The sequence below is a fragment of the Carcharodon carcharias genome (genome assembly GCF_017639515.1).
Source record: "Carcharodon carcharias isolate sCarCar2 chromosome 36 unlocalized genomic scaffold, sCarCar2.pri SUPER_36_unloc_2, whole genome shotgun sequence".
Classification (NCBI taxonomy): domain Eukaryota; kingdom Metazoa; phylum Chordata; class Chondrichthyes; order Lamniformes; family Lamnidae; genus Carcharodon; species Carcharodon carcharias.
The window spans coordinates 1448111-1471855 of NW_024470737.1; the positions used below are offsets into that span (position 1 = coordinate 1448111).

A 23745-nucleotide genomic window follows, 5' to 3' on the forward strand; every position below is an offset into this window, starting at 1 on the left:
GGTTGTGAGGGAACCAACAAGAGGGAAAAACACACTTGACCCCATCCTCACAACCTGCCTGTCACAGATACATCTGTCCATGACAGTATCGGTAGGAGTGACCACCCCACAGTCATTGTGGAGACAAAGTCCCACCTTCACACTGAGGATACCCTCCATCGTGTTGTGTGGCGCCACCACCGTGCTAAATGGGATAGATTTCAAACAGATCTAGCAACTCAAGACTGGGTATCCATGAGGTGCTGTGGGCCATCAGCAGCAGCAGAGTTGTACTCGAACACAATCTGTAACCTCATGACCCAGCATATCCCCCACTCTACCATTACCATCAAGACAGGGGATCAACCCTGGTTCAATGAAGAGTGCAGGAGGGTATGTCAGGAGCAGCTCCAGGCATACCTAAAAATGAGGTGTCAACCTGGTGAAGCTATAACACAGGACTACTTGTGTGTCAAACAGCATAAGCAGCAAGTGATAGGCAGAGCTAAGTGATTCCACAACCAACGGATCAGATCTAAGCTCTGCAGTCCTGCCACATCCAGTTGTGAATGGTGGTGGACAATTAAACAACCCACTGGAGGAGGAGGCTCCACAAATATCCCCATCCTCAATGATGGAGGAGCCCAGCACATCAGTGCAAAAGATAAGGCTGAAGCATTTACTACAATCTTCAGCCAGAAGTGTCGAGTGGATGATCCATCTTAGCCTCCTCTGGAGGTCCCCAGCATCACAGATGCCAGTCTTCAGCCAATTCAATTCACTCCATGTGATATCAAGAAACGGCTGAAGGCACTGGATACTGCAAAGGCTATGGGCCCTGACAATATTCCAGCAATAGTACTGAAGACTTGTGCTCCAGAACTTGCTGCACCCCTAGCCAAGCTGTTCCAGTACAGCTACAACACTGACATCTACCCGGCTATGTGGGAAATTGCCCAGGTATGTCCTGAACACAAAACGCAGGACAAATCCAACCCGGCCAATTACCCCCCATCAGTCTACTCTCCATCATCAGTAAAGTGCTGGAAGAGGTCATCAACAGTGCTATCAAGAGGCACTTGCTTAGCAATAACCTGCTCACTGATGCCCAGTTTGGGTTCTGCCAGGACCACTCAGCTCCTGACCCCATTACAGCCTTGATTCAAACATGGACAGAAGAGCTGAACTCCTGAGGTGAGGTGAGAGTGACTGCCCCTGATATCAAGGCAGCATTTGAGCGAGTGTGGCATCAAGGAGCCCCAGCAAAACTGGAGTCAATGGGAATCAGGGGGGAAACTCTCCGCTGGTTGGAGTCATACCCAGCACAAAGGAAGATGGTTGTGGTTGTTGGAGGTCAGTCATCTCAGCTCCAGGACATCACTGCAGGAGTTCCTCAGGGTAGTGTCCTCGGCCCAACCATCTTCAGCTGCTTCATCAATGACCATCCTTCCATCATAAGGTCAGAAGTGGGGATGTTCGCTGGTGATTGCACAATGTTCAGCACCATTCGCAACTCCTCAGATACTGAAGCAGTCCGTGTCCAAATGCAGCAAGACCTGGACAATATCCAGGCTGGGGGCTGACAAGTGGCAAGTAAAATTCACACCACACAAGTGCCAGGCAATGACCATCTCCAACAAGAGAGAATCTAACCATCGCCCCTTGATGTTCAATGGCATTACCATCACTGAATCCCCCACTATCAACGTCGTGGGGGTTACCATTGACCAGAAACTGAACTGGACCAGCCATATAAATACTGTGACCACAAGAGTACGTCAGAAGCTGGGAATCCGGCGGTGAGTAACTCACCTCCTGACTCCCCAAAGCCTGTCCACCATCTACAAGGCACAAGTCAGGAGTGGGATGGAATACTCCCCACTTGCCTGGATGAATGCAGCTCCCACAACACTCAAGAAGCTTGACACCATCCAGGACAAAGCAGCCCCGCTTGATCGGCACCCCATCCACAAACATTCACTCCCTCCACCACCGACGCACAGTAGCAGCAGTGTGTGTACCATCTACAAGATGCACTGCAGCAACTCACCAAGGCTCCTTAGACAGCACCTTCCAAACCCACGACCACTACCATCTAGAAGGACAAGGGCAGCAGACACATGGGGAACACCACCACCTGGAAGTTCCCCTCCGAGCCATTCACCATCCTGACTTGGAAATATATCGGCCGTTCCTTCACTGTCGCTGGGTCAAAATCCTGGAACTCCCTCCCTAACAGCACGGTGGGTGTACCTACACCACAGGGACTGCAGCAGCTCAAGAAGGCGGCTCACACCCACCTTCTCAAGGGGGCAATTAGGGATGGGCAATAAATGCTGGGCCCAGCCAGCGATGCCGACATCCCATAAATGAATTTAAAAAAGCCTCCCTATCTCTGTAACCTCCTCCAGCCGCTACACCCCTCCCTATCTCTGTAACATCCTCCAGCCCCTACAACCCTCCCTAACTCTGTAACCTCCTCCAGCCACTACACCCCTCCCTATCTCTGTAACATCCTCCAGCCCCAACAACCCTCCATATCTCTGTAACCTCCTCCAGCCCCTACACCCCTCCCTATCTCTGTAACCTCCTCCAGCCCCTACACCCCTCCCTATCTCTGTAACCTCCTCCAGCCCCTACACCCCTCCTTATCTCTGTAACCTCCTCCAGCCCTTACACCCCTCCCTATCTCTGTAACCTCCTCCAGCCCCTACACCCCTCCCTATCTCTGTAACCTCCTCCAGCCCCTACACCCCTCCCTATCTCTGTAACATCCTCCAGCCCCTACACCCCTCCCTATCTCTGTAACCTCCTCCAGCCCCTACACCCCCTCCCTATCTCTGTAACCTCCTCCAGCCCCTACACCCCTCCCTATCTCTGTAACCTCCTCCAGCCCCTACACCCCTCCCTATCTCTGTAACCTCCTCCAGCCCCTACACCCCTCCCTATCTCTGTAACCTCCTCCAGCCCCTACAACCCTCCGAGATCTCTGCGCTCCTCCAATTCCGGCCTCTCGAGCATCCCCCGATTCCCATCGCTCCACCATTGGCGGCCGGGCCTTCAGCTGCCTTGGGGGGGCCCTGAGCTCTGGAATTACCTCCCTAAACCTCTTCGCCCCTCTCTCTCTCTCCCCTCCTTTAAGATGCTCCTTAAAACCGACATCTTTGACAAAGGTTTTTGTCGCCTGTCCCTAATATCTCCTCATGTGGCTCGGGGTCAGATTTGAGTTCAGGCTTCGGGCCTAGTTATGTTTTCCTCTGTCAGAGGCACAGTGGAAATGTAAGAATCTGGTGAGCGCAGTTCCTTTGCCGCGATACTTGTTCATCTTATCCCCGTGTCTTGTGTGTCTCCCCCCTCAGCTGCCACCCAGTGATGGGGGAGTGTACCTGCAAAGCGGGCTGGTCTGGGAGAACCTGCAACCAGAGCTGCCAACCTGGCTTCTACGGGGCCGGGTGTCTCAACACTTGCCTGTGCCTGAATGGAGGGAGATGCGACGCAGAGACGGGGCGCTGTAGCTGTGCCCCGGGATACATGGTAAGGCTGTTGACACGCCAAGTTAAGGCAAAGAGACACGGAGGGAGCCGGGGGCAAGAGCGGGAGGGTGCGTCCGCTCGGACACAGGTTCAACGCGTGGGAAACCCAACGGCTTCAAAACGCTGACCTTTCACCTCAAGGACAAGCTCCTGACCCAGGGGGAGACCAGAGAGCCATCAGGACACACTCCCCGGACTACTGCACAAAAATTCCTCCCTCCCCCGAATCCAAACACTGACGGACAACCAACACGGCAAAAGATGGCCTCATTGATGCACATCATCAGAGCAACTCTGCACTGTACCTGTCCTGGGAGTGTTAAATGGGGACAGTGTAGAGAGACCATTACTCTGTATCTAACCCCATGCTGTATATATCCTGGGAGTGTTTGATGGGGACAGTCTGGAGGGAGCTTTACTCTGTATCTAACGCCTAACTGTACCTGTACTGGGAGTGTTTAATGGGGACAGTGTAGAGGGAGCTTTACTCTGTATCTAACCCCGTGCTGTACCTGTCCTGGGAGTGTTTGATGGGGACAGTGTAGAGGGAACTTTACTCTGTATCTAACCCCGTGCTGTACCTGTCCTGGGAGTGTTTGATGGGGACAGTGTAGAGGGAGATTTACTCTGTATCTAACCCCTTGCTGTACCTGTCCTGGGAGTGTTTGATGGGGACAGTGTAGAGGGAACTTTACTCTGTATCTAACCCCGTGCTGTACCTGTCCTGGGAGTGTTTGATGGGGACAGTGTAGAGGGAACTTTACTCTGTATCTAACCCCGTGCTGTACCTGTCCTGGGAGTGTTTGATGGGGACAGTGTAGAGGGAGATTTACTCTGTATCTAACCCCGTTGTGTATCTGTCCTGGGAGTGTTTGATTGGGACAGTGTAGAGAGAGCATTATTCTGTATCTAACCCCGTGCAGTACCTGTCCTGGGAGTGCTTGATGGGGACAGTGTAGAGGGAAATTTACTCTGTATCTAACCCCGTGCTGTACCTTCCTGGGAGCGTTTGATGGGGTTAGTGTAGAGGGAGCTTTACTCTGTATCTAACCCCGTGCTGTACCTGTCCTGGGATTGTTTGATGGGGATAGTGTAGACGGAGCTTTACTCTGTATCTAACCCCGTGCAGTACCTGTCCTGGAAGTGTTTGATGGGGACAGTGTAGAGGGAGCATTACTCTGTATCTAACCCCGTGCTGTACCTGTCCTGGGAGTGTTTGATGGGGACAGTGTAGAGGGAGCTTTACTCTGTATCTAACCCCGTGCAGTACCTGTCCTGGAAGTGTTTGATGGGGACAGTGTAGAGGGAGCATTACTCTGTATCTAACCCCGTGCTGTACCTGTCCTGGGAGTGTTTGATGGGGACAGTGTAGAGGGAGATATACTCTGTATGTAACCCCATGCTGTACCTGTCCTGGGAGTGTTTGATGGGGACAGTGTAGACGGATCTTTACTCTGTATCTAACCGCGTGCTGTACCTGCCCTGGAAGTGTTTGATGGGGACAGTGTAGAGGGAGCATTACTCTGTAACTAACCCCGTGCTGTACCTGTCCTGGGAGTGTATGATGGGGACAGTGAAGAGGGAGCTTTACTCTGTATCTAACTCCGTGCTGTACCTGTCCTAAGAGTGTTTGATGGGGACAGTGTAGAGGGAGATATACTCTGTATGTAACCCCGTGCTGTACCTGTCCTGGGAGTGTTTGATGGGGACAGTGTAGAGGGAGATTTACTCTGTATCTAACCCCGTTGTGTATCTGTCCTGGGAGTGTTTGATTGGGACAGTGTAGAGAGAGCATTATTCTGTATCTAACCCCGTGCAGTACCTGTCCTGGGAGTGCTTGATGGGGACAGTGTAGAGGGAAATTTACTCTGTATCTAACCCCGTGCTGTACCTTCCTGGGAGCGTTTGATGGGGTTAGTGTAGAGGGAGCTTTACTCTGTATCTAACGCCGTGCTGTACCTGTCCTGAGAGTGTTTGATGGGGACAGTGTAGAGGGAAATTTACTCTGTATCTAACCCCGTGCTGTACCTGTCCTGGGAGTGTTTGATGGGGACAGTGTAGAGGGAGATTTACTCTGTATCTAACCCCGTTGTGTATCTGTCCTGGGAGTGTTTGATTGGGACAGTGTAGAGAGAGCATTATTCTGTATCTAACCCCGTGCAGTACCTGTCCTGGGAGTGCTTGATGGGGACAGTGTAGAGGGAAATTTACTCTGTATCTAACCCCGTGCTGTACCTTCCTGGGAGCGTTTGATGGGGTTAGTGTAGAGGGAGCTTTACTCTGTATCTAACGCCGTGCTGTACCTGTCCTGAGAGTGTTTGATGGGGACAGTGTAGAGGGAAATTTACTCTGTATCTAACCCCATGCTGTACCTGTCCTGGAAGTGTTTGATGGGGACAGTGTAGAGGGAGTTTTACTCTGTATCTAACCCCGTGCTGTACCTGTCCTGGGAGTGTTTGATGGGGACAGTGTAGAGGGAACTTTACTCTGTATCTAACCCCGTGCTGTACCTGTCCTGGGAGTGTTTGATGGGGACAGTGTAGAGGGAGATTTACTCTGTATCTAACCCCGTTGTGTATCTGTCCTGGGAGTGTTTGATTGGGACAGTGTAGAGAGAGCATTATTCTGTATCTAACCCCGTGCAGTACCTGTCCTGGGAGTGCTTGATGGGGACAGTGTAGAGGGAAATTTACTCTGTATCTAACCCCGTGCTGTACCTTCCTGGGAGCGTTTGATGGGGTTAGTGTAGAGGGAGCTTTACTCTGTATCTAACCCCGTGCTGTACCTGTCCTGGGATTGTTTGATGGGGATAGTGTAGAGGAGCTTTACTCTGTATCTAACCCCGTGCAGTACCTGTCCTGGAAGTGTTTGATGGGGACAGTGTAGAGGGAGCATTACTCTGTATCTAACCCCGTGCTGTACCTGTCCTGGGAGTGTTTGATGGGGACAGTGTAGAGGGAGCTTTACTCTGTATCTAACCCCGTGCAGTACCTGTCCTGGAAGTGTTTGATGGGGACAGTGTAGAGGGAGCATTACTCTGTATCTAACCCCGTGCTGTACCTGTCCTGGGAGTGTTTGATAGGGACAGTGTAGAGGGAGACTTACTCTGTATCTAACCCCGTGCTGTACCTGTCCTGGGAGTGTTTGATGGGGACAGTGTAGAGGGATCTTTACTCTGTATCTAACCCCGTGCTGTACCTGCCCTGGGAGTGTTTGATGGGGACAGTGTAGAGGGAGCATTACTCTGTAACTAACCCCGTGCTGTACCTGTCCTGGGAGTGTTTGATGGGGACAGTGTAGAGGAAGCTTTACTCTGTATCTAACCCCATGCTGTACCTGTCCTGGGAGTGTATGATGGGGACAGTGAAGAGGGAGCTTTACTCTGTATCTAACCGCGTGCTGTACCTGCCCTGGGAGTGTTTGATGGGGACAGTGTAGAGGAAGCTTTACTCTGTATGTAACCCCGTGCTGTACCTGTCCTGGGAGTGTTTGATGGGGACAGTGTAGAGGGAGATTTACTCTGTATCTAACCCCGTTGCTGTACCTGTCCTGGGAGTGTTTGATGGGACAGTGTAGAGGGAGCTTTACTCTGTATCTAACCCCGTGCTGTACCTGTCCTGGGAGTGTTTGATGGGGACAGTGTAGAGGGAGATTTACTCTGTATCTAACCCCGTGCTGTACCTTCCTGGGAGTGTTTGATGGGGACAGTGTAGAGGGAGCTTTACTCTGTATCTAACGCCGTGCTGTACCTGTCCTGGGAGTGTTTGATGGGGACAGTGTAGAGGGAATTTACTCTGTAACTAACCCCGTACTGTACCTGTCCTGGGAGTGTTTGATGGGGAAAGTGAAGAGGGAGCTTTACTCTGTATCTAACCCCATGCTGTACCTGTCCTGGGAGTGTTTGATGGGGACAGTGTAGAGGGAGATTTACTCTGTATCTAACCCCGTGCTGTACCTGTCCTGGGAGTGTTTGATGGGGACAGTGTAGAGGGAGCTTTACTCTGTATCTAACCCCGTGCTGTACCTGTCCTGGGAGTGTTTGATGGGGACAGTGTAGAGGGAGCTTTACTCTGTATCTAACCCCGTGCTGTACCTGTCCTGGGAGTGTTTGATGGGGACAGTGTAGAGGGAGCTTTACTCTGTATCTAACCCCGTGCTGTACCTGTCCTGGGAGTGTTTGATGGGGACAGTGTAGAGGGAGCTTTACTCTGTATCTAACCCCGTGCTGTACCTGTCCTGGGAGTGTTTGATGGGGACAGTGTAGAGGGAGATTTACTCTGTATCTAACCCCGTGCTGTACCTGTCCTGTGAGTGTTTGATGGGGACAGTGTAGAGGGAGCTTTACTCTGTATCAAACCCCGTGCTGTACCTGTCCTGGGAGTGTTTGATGGGGACAGTGTAGAGGGAGCTTTACTCTGTATCTAACCCCGTGCTGTATCTGTCCTGGGAGTGTTTGATGGGGACAGTGTAGAGGGAGCTTTACTCTGTATCTAACCCCGTGCTGTACCTGTCCTGGGAGTGTTTGATGGGGAGAGTGTAGAGGGAGCTTTACTCAGTATCTAACCCCGTGCTGTACCTGTCCTGGGAGTGTTTGATGGGGACAGTGTAGAGGGAGCTTTACTCTGTATCTAACCCCGTGCTGTACCTGTCCTGGGAGTGTTTGATGGGGACAGTGTAGAGGGGGCTTTACTCTGTATCTAACCCCATGCTGCACCTGTCCTGGGAGTGTTTGATGGGGAATGTGTAGAGGGAGCTTTACTCTGTATCTTACCCCGTGCTGTACCTGTCCTGTGAGTGTTTGATGGGGACAGTGTAGAGGAGGCTTTGTTCTGTATCTAACCCCGTGCTGCACCTGTCCTGGGAGTGTTTGATGGGGATACTGTAGAGGGAGATTTATTCTGTATCTAACCCCGTGCTGTACCTGTCCTGGGAGTGTTTGATGGGGACAGTGTAGAGGGAACTTTACTCTGTATCTAACCCCGTGCTGTACCTGTCCTGGGAGTGTTTGATGGGGACAGTGTAGAGGGAGATTTACTCTGTATCTAACCCCGTTGTGTATCTGTCCTGGGAGTGTTTGATTGGGACAGTGTAGAGAGAGCATTATTCTGTATCTAACCCCGTGCAGTACCTGTCCTGGGAGTGCTTGATGGGGACAGTGTAGAGGGAAATTTACTCTGTATCTAACCCCGTGCTGTACCTTCCCGGGAGTGTTTGATGGGGACAGTGTAGAGAGAGATTTACTCTGTATGTAACCCCGTGCTGTACCTGTCCTGGAAGTGTTTGATCGGGACAGTGTAGAGGGAGCTTTACTCTGTATCTAACCCCGTGCTCTACCTGTCCTGGGACTGTTTGATCGGGACAGTGTAGAGAGCGATTTAATGTGTATCTAATCCCGTTGTGTACCTGTCCTGGGAGTGTTTGATGGGTACAGTGTAGAGGGAGCATTACTCTGTAGCTAACCCCATGCTGTACCTGTCCTGGGAGTGTTTGATGGGGACAGTGTAGAGGTAGATTTACTCTGTATCTAACGCTGTGCTGTACCTGTCCTGGGAGTGTTTGATGGGGACAGTGTAGAGGGAGCTTTACTCTGTCTCTAACCCCGTGCTGTACCTGTCCTGGGAGTGTTTGATGGGCACAGTGTCGTGCGAGCTTTATTCTGTATCTAACCCCTTGCTGGACCTCTCCTGGTCGTGTTTGATGGGGACAGTGTAGAGGGAGCTTTACTCTTTGTCTAACCCCATGCTGCACCTGTCCTGGGACTGTTTGATGGGGACAGTGTAGAGGGAGCTACACTCTTTATCTAACCCCGTGCTGTACCTGCCCTGGAAGTGTTTGATGGGGACAGTGTAGAGGGAGCATTACTCTGTATCTAATCCCGTGCTGTACCTGTCCTGGGATTGTTTGATGGGGACAGTGTAGAGGGAGCTACACTCTTTATCTAACCCCGTGCTGTACCTGCCCTGGAAGTGTTTGATGGGGACAGTGTAGAGGGAACTTTACTCTGTATCTAACCCCGTGCTGTACCTGTCCTGGGAGTGTTTGATGGGGACAGTGTAGAGGGAACTTTACTCTGTATCTAACCCCGTGCTGTACCTGTCCTGGGAGTGTTTGATGGGGACAGTGTAGAGGGAGATTTACTCTGTATCTAACCCCGTTGTGTATCTGTCCTGGGAGTGTTTGATTGGGACAGTGTAGAGAGAGCATTATTCTGTATCTAACCCCGTGCAGTACCTGTCCTGGGAGTGCTTGATGGGGACAGTGTAGAGGGAAATTTACTCTGTATCTAACCCCGTGCTGTACCTTCCTGGGAGCGTTTGATGGGGTTAGTGTAGAGGGAGCTTTACTCTGTATCTAACCCCGTGCAGTACCTGTCCTGGAAGTGTTTGATGGGGACAGTGTAGAGGGAGCATTACTCTGTAACTAACCCTGTGCTGTACCTGTCCTGGGAGTGTATGATGGGGACAGTGAAGAGGGAGCTTTACTCTGTATCTAACCCCGTGCTGTACCTGTCCTGGGAGTGTTTGATGGGGACAGTGTAGACGGATCTTTACTCTGTATCTAACCGCGTGCTGTACCTGCCCTGGAAGTGTTTGATGGGGACAGTGTAGAGGGAGCTTTACTCTGTAACTAACCCCGTGCTGTACCTGTCCTGGGAGTGTTTGATGGGGACAGTGTAGAGGGAGCTTTACTCTGTATCTAACCCCGTGCTGTACCTGTCCTGGGAGTGTTTGATGGGGACAGTGAAGAGGGAGCTTTACTCTGTATCTAACTCCGTGCTGTACCTGTCCTAAGAGTGTTTGATGGGGACAGTGTAGAGGGAGATATACTCTGTATGTAACCCCGTGCTGTACCTGTCCTGGGAGTGTTTGATGGGGACAGTGTAGAGGGAGATTTACTCTGTATCTAACCCCGTTGTGTATCTGTCCTGGGAGTGTATGATTGGGACAGTGTAGAGAGAGCATTATTCTGTATCTAACCCCGTGCAGTACCTGTCCTGGGAGTGCTTGATGGGGACAGTGTAGAGGGAAATTTACTCTGTATCTAACCCCGTGCTGTACCTGTCCTGGGAGCGTTTGATGGGGTTAGTGTAGAGGGAGCTTTACTCTGTATCTAACGCCGTGCTGTACCTGTCCTGAGAGTGTTTGATGGGGACAGTGTAGAGGGAAATTTACTCTGTATCTAACCCCATGCTGTACTTGTCCTGGACGTGTCTGATGGGGACAGTGTAGAGGGAGCTTTACTCTGTATCTAACCCCGTGCTGTACCTGTCCTGGGATTGTTTGATGGGGATAGTGTAGACGGAGCTTTACTCTGTATCTAACCCCGTGCTGTACCTGCCCTGGAAGTGTTTGATGGGGACAGTGAAGAGGGAGCATTACTCTGTAACTAACCCCGTGCTGTACCTGTCCTGGGAGTGTTTGATGGGGACAGTGTAGAGGGAGATATACTCTGTATCTAACCCCGTGCTGTACCTGTCCTGGGAGTGTTTGATGGGGACAGTGTAGAGGGAGATTTACTCTGTATCTAACCCCATGCTGTACCTGTCCTGGGAGTGTTTGATGGGGACAGTGTAGAGGGAGATTTACTCTGTATCTAACCCCGTGCTGTACCTGTCCTGGGAGTGTTTGATGGGGACAGTGTAGAGGGAGCTTTACTCTATATCTAACCCCGTGCTGTACCTGTCCTGGGAGTGTTTGATGGGGACAGTGTAGAGGGAGATTTCGTCTATATTTAACCCCGTGCTGTACCTGTCCTGGGAGTGTTTGATGGGGACAGTGTAGAGGGAGATTTCGTCTGTATCTAACCCCGTGCTGTACCTGTCCTGTGAGTGTTTGATGGGGACAGTGTAGAGGGAGATTTATTCTGAATCTAACCCCGTTGTGTATCTGTCCTGGGAGTGTTTGATGGGGACAGTGTAGAGGTAGCTCTACTCTGTATCTAACCCCATGCTGTACCTGTCCTGGGAGTGTTTGATGGGGACAGTGTAGAGTGAGCTTTACTCTGTATCAAACCCCGTGCTGTACCTGTCCTGGGAGTGTTTGATGGGGACAGTGTAGAAGGAACTTTACTCTGTAAATAACCCCATGCTGTATCTATTCTGGGAGTGTTTGATGGGGACAGTGTAGAGGGAGCTTTACGCTATATCTAACACCGTGCTGTATCTTTCCTGGGAGTGTTTGATGGGGACAGTGTAGAGGGAGATTTACTCTGTATCTAAACCCGTGCTGTACCTTTCCTGGGAGTGTTTGATGGGGAGAGTGTAGAGGGACATTTACTCAGTATCTAACCCCGTGCTGTACCTGCCCTGGAAGTGTTTGATGGGGACAGTGTAGAAGGAGCTTTACTCTGAATCTAACCCCGTGCTGTACCTGTCCTGGGAGTGTTTGATGGGGACAGTGTAGAGGAAGCTTTACTCTGTATCTAACCCCGTGCTGTACCTGTACTGGGAGCACTTGAAGGGGACAGCATTGAAGGAGATTTACTTCTTCTCTAACCCCGTGCTGTACCTGTCCTGGGAGTGTTTGATGGGGACAGTGTAGATGGGGCTTTGTTCTGTATCTAACCCCATGCTGCACCTGTCCTGGGAGTGTTTGATGGGGATACTGTAGAGGGAGATTTATTCTGTATCTAACCCCGTGCTGTACCTGTCCTGGGAGTGTTTGATTGGGACAGTGTAGAGGCAGACTTACTCTGTATCTAACCCCGTTGTGTATCTGTCCTTGGAGTGTTTGATGGGGTCAGTGTAGAAGGAACTTTACTCTGTATCTAACCCCATGTTGTATCTATCCTGGGAGTGTTTGATGGGGACAGTCTGGAGGGAGCTTTACTCTGTATCTAACGCCGTGCTGTACCTGTCCTGGGAGTATTTAATGGGGACAGTGTAGAGGGAGCTTTACTCTGTATCTAACCCCGTGCTGTACCTGTCCTGGGAGTGTTTGATGGGGACAGTGTAGAGGGAACTTTACTCTGTATCTAACCCCGTGCTGTACCTGTCCTGGGAGTGTTTGATGGGGACAGTGTAGAGGGAGATTTACTCTGTATCTAACCCCGTTGTGTATCTGTCCTGGGAGTGTTTGATTGGGACAGTGTAGAGAGAGCATTATTCTGTATCTAACCCCGTGCAGTACCTGTCCTGGGAGTGCTTGATGGGGACAGTGTAGAGGGAAATTTACTCTGTATCTAACCCCGTGCTCTACCTGTCCTGGGACTGTTTGATCGGGACAGTGTAGAGAGCGATTTAATGTGTATCTAATCCCGTTGTGTACCTGTCCTGGGAGTGTTTGATGGGGACAGTGTAGAGGGAGCATTACTCTGTATCTCACCCCGTGCTGTACCTGTCCTGGGAGTGTTTGATGGGGACAGTGTAGAGGTAGATTTACTCTGTATCTAACGCTGTGCTGTACCTGTCCTGGGATTGTTTGATGGGGACAGTGTAGAGGGAGCTTTACTCTGTATCTAACCCCGTGCTGTACCTGCCCTAGGAGTGTTTGATGGGGACAGTGTAGAGGGAGCTTTACTCTGTCTCTAACCCCGTGCTGTACCTGTCCTGGGAGTGTTTGATGGGGACAGTGTAGAGGGAGCTTTACTCTGTATCTAACCCCGTGCTGTACCTGTCCTGGGAGTGTTTGATGGGCACAGTGTCGTGCGAGCTTTATTCTGTATCTAACCCCTTGCTGGACCTCTCCTGGTCGTGTTTGATGGGGACAGTGTAGAGGGAGCTTTACTCTTTGTCTAACCCCGTGCTGTACCTGTCCTGGGACTGTTTGATGGGGACAGTGTAGAGGGAGCTACACTCTTTATCTAACCCCGTGCTGTACCTGCCCTGGAAGTGTTTGATGGGGACAGTGTAGAGGGAGCATTACTCTGTATCTAATCCCGTGCTGTACCTGTCCTGGGATTGTTTGATGGGGACAGTGTAGAAGGAGCTACACTCTTTATCTAACCCCGTGCTGTACCTGCCCTGGAAGTGTTTGATGGGGACAGTGTAGAGGGAGCATTACTCTGTATCTAACCCCGTGCTGTACCTGTCCTGGGAGTGTTTGATGGGGACAGTGTAGTCCGGGCTTTACTCTGTATCTAACCCCGTGCTGTTCCTGTCCTGTGAGTGTTTCATGGGGACAGTTTAGTGGGAAATTAACTCAATATCTAACTCCGTGCTTTACCTGTCCTGGGAGTGATTGATGGGGACAGTGTAGAGGGAGCTTAACTCTGTATCTAACCCCGTGCTGTACCTGCCCTGGAAGTGTTTGATGTGGACGGTGTAGAGGGAGCATTACTCTGTATCTAACCCCGTGCTGTACCTGTCCTGGGAGTGTTTGATGGGGACAGTGTAGAGGGAGCTTTACTCTGTATCTAACCCCGTGCTGTACCTGTCCTGGGAGTGTTTGATGGGGACAGTGTAGAGGGAGATTTACTCTGTATCTAACCCCGTGCTGTACCTGTCCTGGGAGTGTTTGATGGGGACAGTGTAGAGGGAGCTTTACTCTGTATCTAACCCCGTGCTGTACCTGTCCTGGGAGTGTTTGATGGGGACAGTGTAGAGAGACATTTACTCTGTATCTAACCCCGTTGTGTACCTGTCCTAGGAGTGTTTGATACGGACAGTGTAGAGGGAGCTTTGCTCTGTATCTAACCCCGTGCTGTACCTGTCCTGGGAGTGTTTGATGGGGACAGTGTAGAGGGAGATTTACTCTGTATCTAACCCGTGCTGTACCAGTCCTGGGAGTGTTTGACGGGGACAGTGTAGAGGGAGCTTTACTTTGTATCTAACCCCGTGCTGTACCTGTCCTGGGAGTGTTTGATGGGCACAGTGTCGTGAGAGCTTTACACTGTATCTAACACCTTGCTGTACCTCTCCTGGTCGTGTTTGATGGGGACAGTGTAGAGTGAGCTTTACTCTTTATCTAACCCCGTGCTGTACCTGTCCTGGGAGTGTTTCATGGGGACAGTTTAGTGAGAAATTAAGTCAATATCTAACTCTGTGCTGTACCTGTCCTGGGAGTGTTTGATGGGGACAGTGTAGAGGGACCTTTACTCTGTATCTAACCCCGTGCTGTACCTGTCCTGGGAGTGTTTGATGGGGACAGTGTAGAGGGAGCTTTACTCTGTATCTAACCCCGTGCTGTACCTGTCCTGGAAGTGTTTGATGGGGACAGTGTAGAGTTAGCTTTACCCTGTACCTAACCCCGTGCTCTACCTGTCCTGGGAGTGTTTGATGGGGACAGTGTAGAGGGAGCTTTACTCTGTATCTAACCACGTGCTGTACCTGTCCTGGGATTGTTTGATGGGGACAGTGTAGAGGGAGCTTTACTCTGTATCTAACCCCGTGATGAACCTGTCCTGGGAGTGTTTGTTGGCGACAGTGTAGAGGGAGATTTACTCTGTATCTAACCCCGTGCTGTACCTGTCCTGGGAGTGTTTGATGTGGACAGTGTAGAGGGAGCTTTACTCTGTATCTAACCCCGTGCTGTACCTGTCCTGGGAGTGTTTGATGGGGACCGTGTAGAGGGAGATTTAGTCTGTATCTAACCCCGTGCTGTACCTGTCTTGGGAGTGTTTGATGGCGACATTGTAGAGGAGCTTAACTCTGCATCGAACCCCGTCCTGTACCTGTCCTGGGGGTGTTTGATGGAGACAGTGTAGAGCGAGCTTTGCTCTATATCCAACCCCGTGCTGTACCTTTCCTGGAAGTGTTGGATTGGGATAGTGTAGAGGGAGCTTTACTCTGTTTCTAACCACGTGCTGTTCCTGTCCTGGGAGTGTTTGATGGGGACAGTGTAGAGGGAGATTTAATCTTCATCTAACCCCGTGCTGTACCTGCCCTGGAATTGTTTGATGGGGACAGTGTAGAGGAGCTTTTCTCTGTATCTAACACCGTGCTGTACCTGTCCGGGAGTGTTTCATGGGGACATTTTAGTGGGAAATTAATTCTGTATCTATCCCCGTGCTGTACCAGTTCTGGGAGTGTTTGATGGGGACAGTGTAGAGGGAGCTTTACTCTGTATCTAACCACGTGCTGTACCTGTCCTGGGAGTGTTTGTTGGGGACAGTGTAGAGGGCGCTTTACTCTGTATCTAACCCCGTGCTGTACCTGTCCTGGGAGTGTTTGATGGTGACAGTGTAGAGGGACCTTTACTTTGTATCTTACCCCGTGCTGTCCCTGTCCTGGGGGTGTTTGATGGGGACAGTGTAGAGGGAGATTTACTCTGTATCTAACCCCGTGCTGTACCTGTCCTGGGAGTGTTTGATGTGGACAGTGTAGAGGGATCTTTACTCTGTATCTAACCCCATGCTGTACCTGTCCTGGGAGTGTTTGATGGGGACCGTGTAGAGGGAGATTTAGTCTGTATCTAAACCCGCGCTGTACCTGTCCTGGGAGTGTTTGATGGCGACATTGTAGAGGGAGCTTAACTCTGCATCTAACCCCGTCCTGTACCTGTCTTGGGGGTGTTTGATGGAGACAGTGCAGAGCGAGCTTTACTCTATATATAACCCCGTGCTACACCTGTCCTGGGATTGTTTGATGGGGACAGTGTAGAAGGAGCTTGACTCTGTATCTAACCCCGTGCTGTTCCTTTCCTGGAAGTGTTGGATTGGGATAGTGTAGAGGGAGCTTTACTCTGTTTCTAACCCCGTGCTGTACCTGTCCTGGGAGTGTTTGATGGGGACAGTGTAGAGGGAGATTTACTCTGTATCTAACCCCGTGCTGTACCTGTCCTGGGAGTGTTTGATGGGGACAGTGTAGAGGGAGCTTTTCTCTGTATCTCATCCCGTGCTGTACCTGTCCAGGGAGTGGTTGATGGGGACAGTGTAGAGGGAGATTTACTCTTTATCTAACCCCGTGCTGTACCTGCCCTGCAAGTGTTTGATGGGGACAGTGTAGAGGGAGCTTTACTCTGTATCTAACCCCGTGTTGTACCTGTCCTGGGAGTGTTTGATGGGGACAGTGTAGAGGGAGATTTAATCTTCATCTAACCCCGTGCTGTACCTGCCCTGGAATTGTTTGTTGGGGGCAGTGTAGAGGAGCTTTTCTCTGTATCTAACACCGTGCTGTACCTGTCCTGGTGTGTTTAATGGGGACATTTTAGTGGGAAATTAATTCTGTATCTATCCCCGTGCTGTACCAGTCCTGGGAGTGTTTGATGGGGACAGTGTAGAGGGAGCTTTACTCTGTATCTAACCACGTGCTGTACCTGTCCTGGGAGTGTTTGATGGGGACAGTGTAGAGGGAGATTTACTCTGTATCTAACCCCGTGATAAACCTGTCCTGGGAGTGTTTGTTGGCGACAGTGTAGAGGGCGCTTTACTCTGTATCTAACCCCGTGCTGTACCTGTCCTGGGAGTGTTTGATGGGGACCGTGTAGAGGGAGATTTAGTCTGTATCTAACCCCGTGCTGTACCTGTCCTGGGAGTGTTTGATGGCGACATTGTAGAGGGAGCTTAACTCTGCATCGAACCCCGTCCTGTACCTGTCCTGGGGGTGTTTGATGGAGACAGTGTAGAGCGAGCTTTGCTCTATATATAACCCCGTGCTACATCTGTCCTGGGATTGTTTGATGGGGACAGTATAGACGGAGCTTTACTCTATATCCAACACGGTGCTGTACCTTTGCTGGAAGTGTTGGATTGGGATAGTGTAGAGGGAGCTTTACTCTGTTTCTAACCACGTGCTGTTCCTGTCCTGGGAGTGTTTGATGGGGACAGTGTAGAGGGAGATTTAATCTTCATCTAACCCCGTGCTGTACCTGCCCTGGAATTGTTTGATGGGGACAGTGTAGAGGAGCATTTCTCTGTATCTAACACCGTGTTGTACCTGTCCGGGAGTGTTTCATGGGGACATTTTAGTGGGAAATTAATTCTGTATCTATCCCCGTGCTGTACCAGTCCTGGGAGTGTTTGTTGGGGACAGTGTAGAGGGCGCTTTACTCTGTATCTAACCCCGTGCTGTACCTGTCCTTGGAGTGTTTGATGGTGACAGTGTAGAGGGACCTTTACTTTGTATCTTACCCCGTGCTCTCCCTGTCCTGGGGGTGTTTGATGGGGACAGTGTAGAGGGAGATTTACTCTGTATCTAACCCCGTGATAAACCTGTCCTGGGAGTGTTTGATGGGGACAGTGTTGAGGGATCTTTACTCTGTATCTAACCCCATGATGTACCTGTCCTGGGAGTGTTTGATGGGGACAGTGTAGAGGGAGATTTAGTCTGTATCTAAACCCGCGCTGTACCTGTCCTGGGAGTGTTTGATGGCGACATTGTAGAGGGAGCTTAACTCTGCATCTAACCCCGTCCTGTACCTGTCTTGGGGGTGTTTGATGGAGACAGTGCAGAGCGAGCTTTACTCTATATATAACCCCGTGCTGTACCTGTCCTGGGAGTGTTTGATGGGGACAGTGTAGAAGGAGCTTGACTCTGTATCTAACCCCGTGCTGTTCCTTTCCTGGAAGTGTTGGATTGGGATAGTGTAGAGGGAACTTTACTCTGTTTCTAACCCCATGATGTACCTGTCCTGGGAGTGTTTGATGGGGACAGTGTAGAGGGAGATTTACTCTGTATCTAACCCCGTGCTGTACCTGTCCTGGGAGTGTTTGATGTGCACAGTGTAGAGGGATCTTTACTCTGTATCTTACCCCGTGCTGTACCTGTCATGGGAGTGTTTGATGGGGACAGTGTAGAGGGTGCTTTACCCTATATCTAACCCCGTGCTGTACCTGTCCTGGGACTGTTTGATGGGGACAGTGTAGAGAGAGATCTACTCTGTATCTAACCCCGTGCTGCATGGGTCCTGGGAGTGTTTGACGGGGACAGTGTAGAGGGAGCTTTTCTCTGTATCTAACCCCGTGCTGTACCTGTCCTGGGAGTGTTTGATGGGCACAGTGTCGTGAGAGCTTTACACTGTATCTAACACCTTGCTGTACCTCTCCTGGTCGTGTTTGATGGGGACAGTGTAGAGTGAGCTTTACTCTGTATCTAACCCCGTGCTGTACCTGTCCTGGGAGTGTTTGATGGGTCAGTGTAGAGGGAGGTTTACTCTGTATCTTACCCCGTGCTGTACCTGTCCTGGAAGTGTTTGATGGGGACAGTGTAGAGTTAGCTTTACCCTGTACCTAACCCCGTGCTCTACCTGTCCTGGGAGTGTTTGATGGGGACAGTGTAGAGGGAGCTTTACTCTGTATCTAACCCCGTGCTGTACCTGTCCTGGGAGTGTTTGATGGGGACAGTGTAGAGGGAGATTTACTCTGTATCTAACCCCGTGCTGTACCTGTCCTGGGAGTGTGTGATGGGGACAGTGTAGAGGGAGCTTTACTCTTTATCTTACCCCGTGCTGTACCGTCCTGGGACTGTTTGATGGTGACAGTGTAGAGGGAGATTTACTCTGTATCTAACCCCGTGCTGTACCTGTCCTGGGAGTGTTTGATGGGGACAGTTTAGAGCGAGATTTACTCTGTGTCTAACCCCGTGCTGTACCTGTCCTGGGAGTGTTTGATGGGGACAGTGGAGAGGGAAATTTACACTTTATCTACCCCCGTTCTGTACCTGCCCTGTAAGTGTTTGATGGGGACAGTGCAGAGGGAGCTTTTCTCGGTATCTAACCACGTGCTCTACCTGTCCTGGGAGACTTTCATGGGGACAGTAGAGTTGGAACTTAACTCTGTATCTAACCCCGTGCTGTACCTGTCCAGGGAGTGTTTGATGGGGACAGTGTAGAGGGACCTTTACTCTGTATCTAACCTCGTGCTGTACTTGTCCTGGGACTGTTTGATGGGGAAAGTGTAGAGGGAGATTTACTCTGTATCTTACCCCGTGCTGTCCCTGTCCTGGGAGTGTTTGATGGGGACAGTGTAGAGGGAGCTTTACTCTGTATCTACCCCGTGCTGTACCTGTGCTGGGAGTGTTTGAATGGTCAGTGTAGAGGTAGCTTTACTCTGCATCTTTCCCCGTGATGTATCTCTCCTGGGAGTGTTTGATGGGGACAGTGTTGAGGGAGATTTACTCTGTATCTAACCCCGTGCTGTACCTGTCCTGGGAGTGTTTGATGGGGACAGTGTAGAGGGAAATTTACTCTGTATCTAAACCCATGCTGTAACTATCCTGGGAGTGTTTGATGGGGACAGTGTAGAGGGAGATTTACTCTGTATCTAACCCCGTGCTGTACCTGTCCTGGGAGTGTTTGATGGGGACAGTGTAGAGGGAGATTTACTCTGTATCTAACCCCGTGCTGTACCTGTCCTGGGAGTGTTTGATGGTGACAGTGTAGAGGGAGATTTACTCTGTTATCTAACCCCGTGCTGTACCTGTCCTGGGAGTGTTTGATGGGGACAGTGTAGAGGGAGCTTTACTCTGTATCTAACCCGTGCTGTACCGGTTCCTGGGAGTGTTTGATGGGACGTGTAGAGGGAGCTTTACTCTGTATCTAACCCCGTGCTGTACCTGTCCTGGGAGTGTTTGATGGGGACAGTGTAGAGGGAGATTTACTCTGTATCTAACTCCGTGCTGTACCTGTCCTGGGAGTGTTTGATGGGGACAGTGTAGAGGGAGCTTTACTCTGTATCTAACCCGTGCTGTACCTGTCCTGGGAGTGTTTGATGGGGACAGTGTAGAGGGAGCTTTACTCTGTATCTAACCCCGTGCTGTACCTGTCCTGGGAGTGATTGATGGGGACAGTGTAGACCGGGCTTTACTCTGTATCTAACCCCGTGCTGTACCTGTCCAGGAAGTGTTTGATGGGGACAGTGTAGAGGGAGCTTTACTCTGTATCTAAACCCGTGCTGTACCTGCCCTGCAAGTGTTTGATGGGGACAGTGTAGAGGGAGCTACACTCTTTATCTAACCCCGTGCTGTACCTGCCCTGGAAGTGTTTGATGGGGACAGTGTAGAGGGAGCATTACTCTGTATCTAATCCCGTGCTGTACCTGTCCTGGGATTGTTTGATGGGGACAGTGTAGAGGGAGCTACACTCTTTATCTAACCCCGTGCTGTACCTGCCCTGGAAGTGTTTGATGGGGACAGTGTAGAGGGAGCATTACTCTGTATCTAACCCCGTGCTGTACCTTTCCTGGGAGTGTTTGATGGGGACAGTGTAGTCCGGGCTTTACTCTGTATCTAACCCCGTGCTGTTCCTGTCCTGTGAGTGTTTCATGGGGACAGTTTAGTGGGAAATTAACTCAATATCTAACTCCGTGCTTTACCTGTCCTGGGAGTGATTGATGGGGACAGTGTAGAGAGAGCTTTACTCTGTATCGTACCCCGTGCTGTACCTGTCCTGGGACTGTTTGATGGGGACAGTGTAGAGGGAGATTTACTCTGTATCTAACCCCGTGCTGTACCTGTCCTGGGAGTGTTTGATGGGGACAGTGTAGAGGGAAATTTACTCTTTATCTAAACCCATGCTGTAACTATCCTGGGAGTGTTTTATGGGGACAGTCTAGCTGGAGCTTTACTCTGTATCTAACCCCCTGCTGTACCTGTACTGGGAGTGTTTGATGGGGACAGTGGAGAGGGAGCTTTACTCTGTATCTAACCCCGTGCTGTACCTGTCCTGGGAGTGTTTGATGGGGACAGTGTAGAGGGAGCTTAACTCTGTATCTAACCCCGTGCTGTACCTGTCCTGGGAGTGTTTGATGCGGACAGTGTAGAGAGACATTTACTCTGTATCTAACCCCGTTGTGTACCTGTCCTAGGAGTGTTTGATACGGACAGTGTAGAGGGAGCTTTGCTCTGTATCTAAGCCCGTGCTGTACCTCTCCTGGTCGTGTTTGATGGGGACAGTGTAGAGTGAGCTTTACTCTTTATCTAACCCCGTGCTGCATGGGTCCTGGGACTGTTTGACGGGGACAGTGTAGAGGGAGCTTTTCTCTGTATCTAACCCCGTGCTGTACCTGTCCTGGGAGTGTTTCATGGGGACAGTTTAGTGAGAAATTAAGTCAATATCTAACTCTGTGCTGTACCTGTCCTGGGAGTGTTTGATGGGGACAGTGTAGAGGGAGATTTACTCTGTATCTAACCCCGTGCTGTACCTGTCCTGGGAGTGTTTGATGGGGACAGTGTAGAGGGAGATTTACTCTGTATCTAACCCCGTGCTGTACCTGTCCTGGGAGTGTTTGATGGGGACAGTGTAGAGGGAGCTTTACTCTGTATCTAAAACCCGTGCTGTACCTGTCCTGGGAGTGTTTGATGGGGACAGTGTAGAGGGAGCTTTACTCTGTATCTAACCCCGTGCTGTACCTGTCCTGGGAGTGTTTGATGGGTCAGTGTAGAGGGAGGTTTACTCTGTATCTTACCCCGTGCTGTACCTGTCCTGGAAGTGTTTGATGGGGACAGTGTAGAGTTAGCTTTACCCTGTACCTAACCCCGTGCTCTACCTGTCCTGGGAGTGTTTGATGGGGACAGCGTAGAGGGAGCTTTACTCTGTATCTAACTCCGTGCTGTACCAGTCCTGGGAGTGTTTGATGGGGACAGTGTAGAGGGAGATTTACTCTGTATCTAATGCCGTGCTGTACCTGTCCTGGGAGTGTTTGATGGGGACAGTGGAGAGGGAAATTTACACTTTATCTACCCCCGTTCTGTACCTGCCCTGTAAGTGTTTGATGCGGACAGTGCAGAGGGAGCTTTTCTCGGTATCTAACCACGTGCTCTACCTGTCCTGGGAGACTTTCATGGGGACAGTAGAGTTGGAACTTAACTCTGTATCTAACCCCGTGCTGTACCTGTCCAGGGAGTGTTTGATGGGGACAGTGTAGAGGGAGCTTTACTTTGTATCTTACCCCGTGCTGTCCCTGTCCTGGGAGTGTTTGATGGGGACAGTGTAGAGGGAGCTTTACTCTGTATCTAACCCCGTGCTGTCCCTGTCCTGGGAGTGTTTGATGGAGACGGTGTAGAGGGAGCTTTACTCTGTATCTACCCCGTGCTGTACCTGTGCTGGGAGTGTTTGAATGGTCAGTGTAGAGGTAGCTTTACTCTGCATCTTTCCCCGTGATGTATCTCTCCTGGGAGTGTTTGATGGGGACAGTGTAGAGGGAGCTTTACTCTGTATCTAACCCCGTGCTGTACCTGTCCTGGGAGTGTTTGATGGGGACAGTGTAGAGGGAGCTTTACTCTGTATCTAACCCCGTGCTGTACCTGTCCTGGGAGTGTTTGATGCGGACAGTGTAGAGAGGATTTACTCTGTATCTAACCCCGTGCTGTACCTGTCCTAGGAGTGTTTGATGGGTACAGTGTAGAGGGAGCATTACTGTTGAGCTAACCCCGTGCTGTACCTGTCCTGGGAGTGTTTGATGGGGACAGTGTAGAGGGAGATTTACTCTGTATCTAACCCTGTGCTGTACCTCTCCTGGTCGTGTTTGATGGGGACAGTGTAGAGTGAGCTTTACTCTTTATCTAACCCCGTGCTGCACGGGTCCTGGGACTGTTTGATGGGGACAGTGTAGAGGGAGCTTTTCTCTGTATCTAACCCCGTGCTGTACCTGTCCTGGGAGTGTTTCATGGGGACAGTTTAGTGAGAAATTAACTCAATATCTAACTTCGTGCTGTACCTGTCCTGGGAGTGTTTGATGGGGACAGTGTAGAGGGAGCATTACTCTGTATCTAATCCCGTGCTGTACCTGTCCTGGGAGTGTTTGATGGGGACAGTGTAGAGGGAGCTTTACTCTGTATCTTACCCCGTGCTGTACCTGTCCTGGGAGTGATTGATGGGGACAGTGTAGACCGGGCTTTACTGTGTATCTAACCCCGTGCTGTACCTGTCCTGGGAGTGATTGATGGGGACAGTGTAGACCGGGCTTTACTCTGTATCTAACCCCGTGCTGTACCTGTCCAGGAAGTGTTTGATGGGGACAGTGTAGAGGGAGCTTTACTCTGTATCTAAACCCGTGCTGTACCTGTCCAGGAAGTGTTTGATGGGGACAGTGTAGAGGGAGCTACACTCTTTATCTAACCCCGTGCTGTACCTGCCCTGGAAGTGTTTGATGGGGACAGTGTAGAGTGAGCTTTACTCTTTATCTAACCCCGTGCTGCATGGGTCGTGGGACTGTTTGATGGTGACAGTGTAGAGGGAGCTTTTCTCTGTATCTAACCAGGTGCTGTACCTGTCCTGGGAGACTTTCATGGGGACTGTAGAGTGGGAACTTAACTCTGTATCTAACCCACTGCTGTACCTGACCAGGGAGTGTTTGATGGGGACAGTGTAGAGGGAGCATTACTCTGTATCTAATCCCGTGCTGTACCTGTCCTGGGAGT

General features: G+C 50.7%; 1 protein-coding gene across 6 annotated transcripts in view; it reads left to right on the plus strand.

Moving 5' to 3' along the window:
• pear1 (platelet endothelial aggregation receptor 1) overlaps window positions 1–23745 on the plus strand; it is a 190533-nt gene that overhangs the window by 87891 nt on the left and 78897 nt on the right. For all 6 annotated transcript variants that reach the window (XM_041181752.1, XM_041181756.1, XM_041181757.1 and 3 more), the window contains exon 11: window positions 3339–3513. In XM_041181752.1, coding sequence (XP_041037686.1) covers window positions 3339–3513 — 175 coding nt within the window. The remainder of the gene's footprint in view (window positions 1–3338; window positions 3514–23745) is intronic.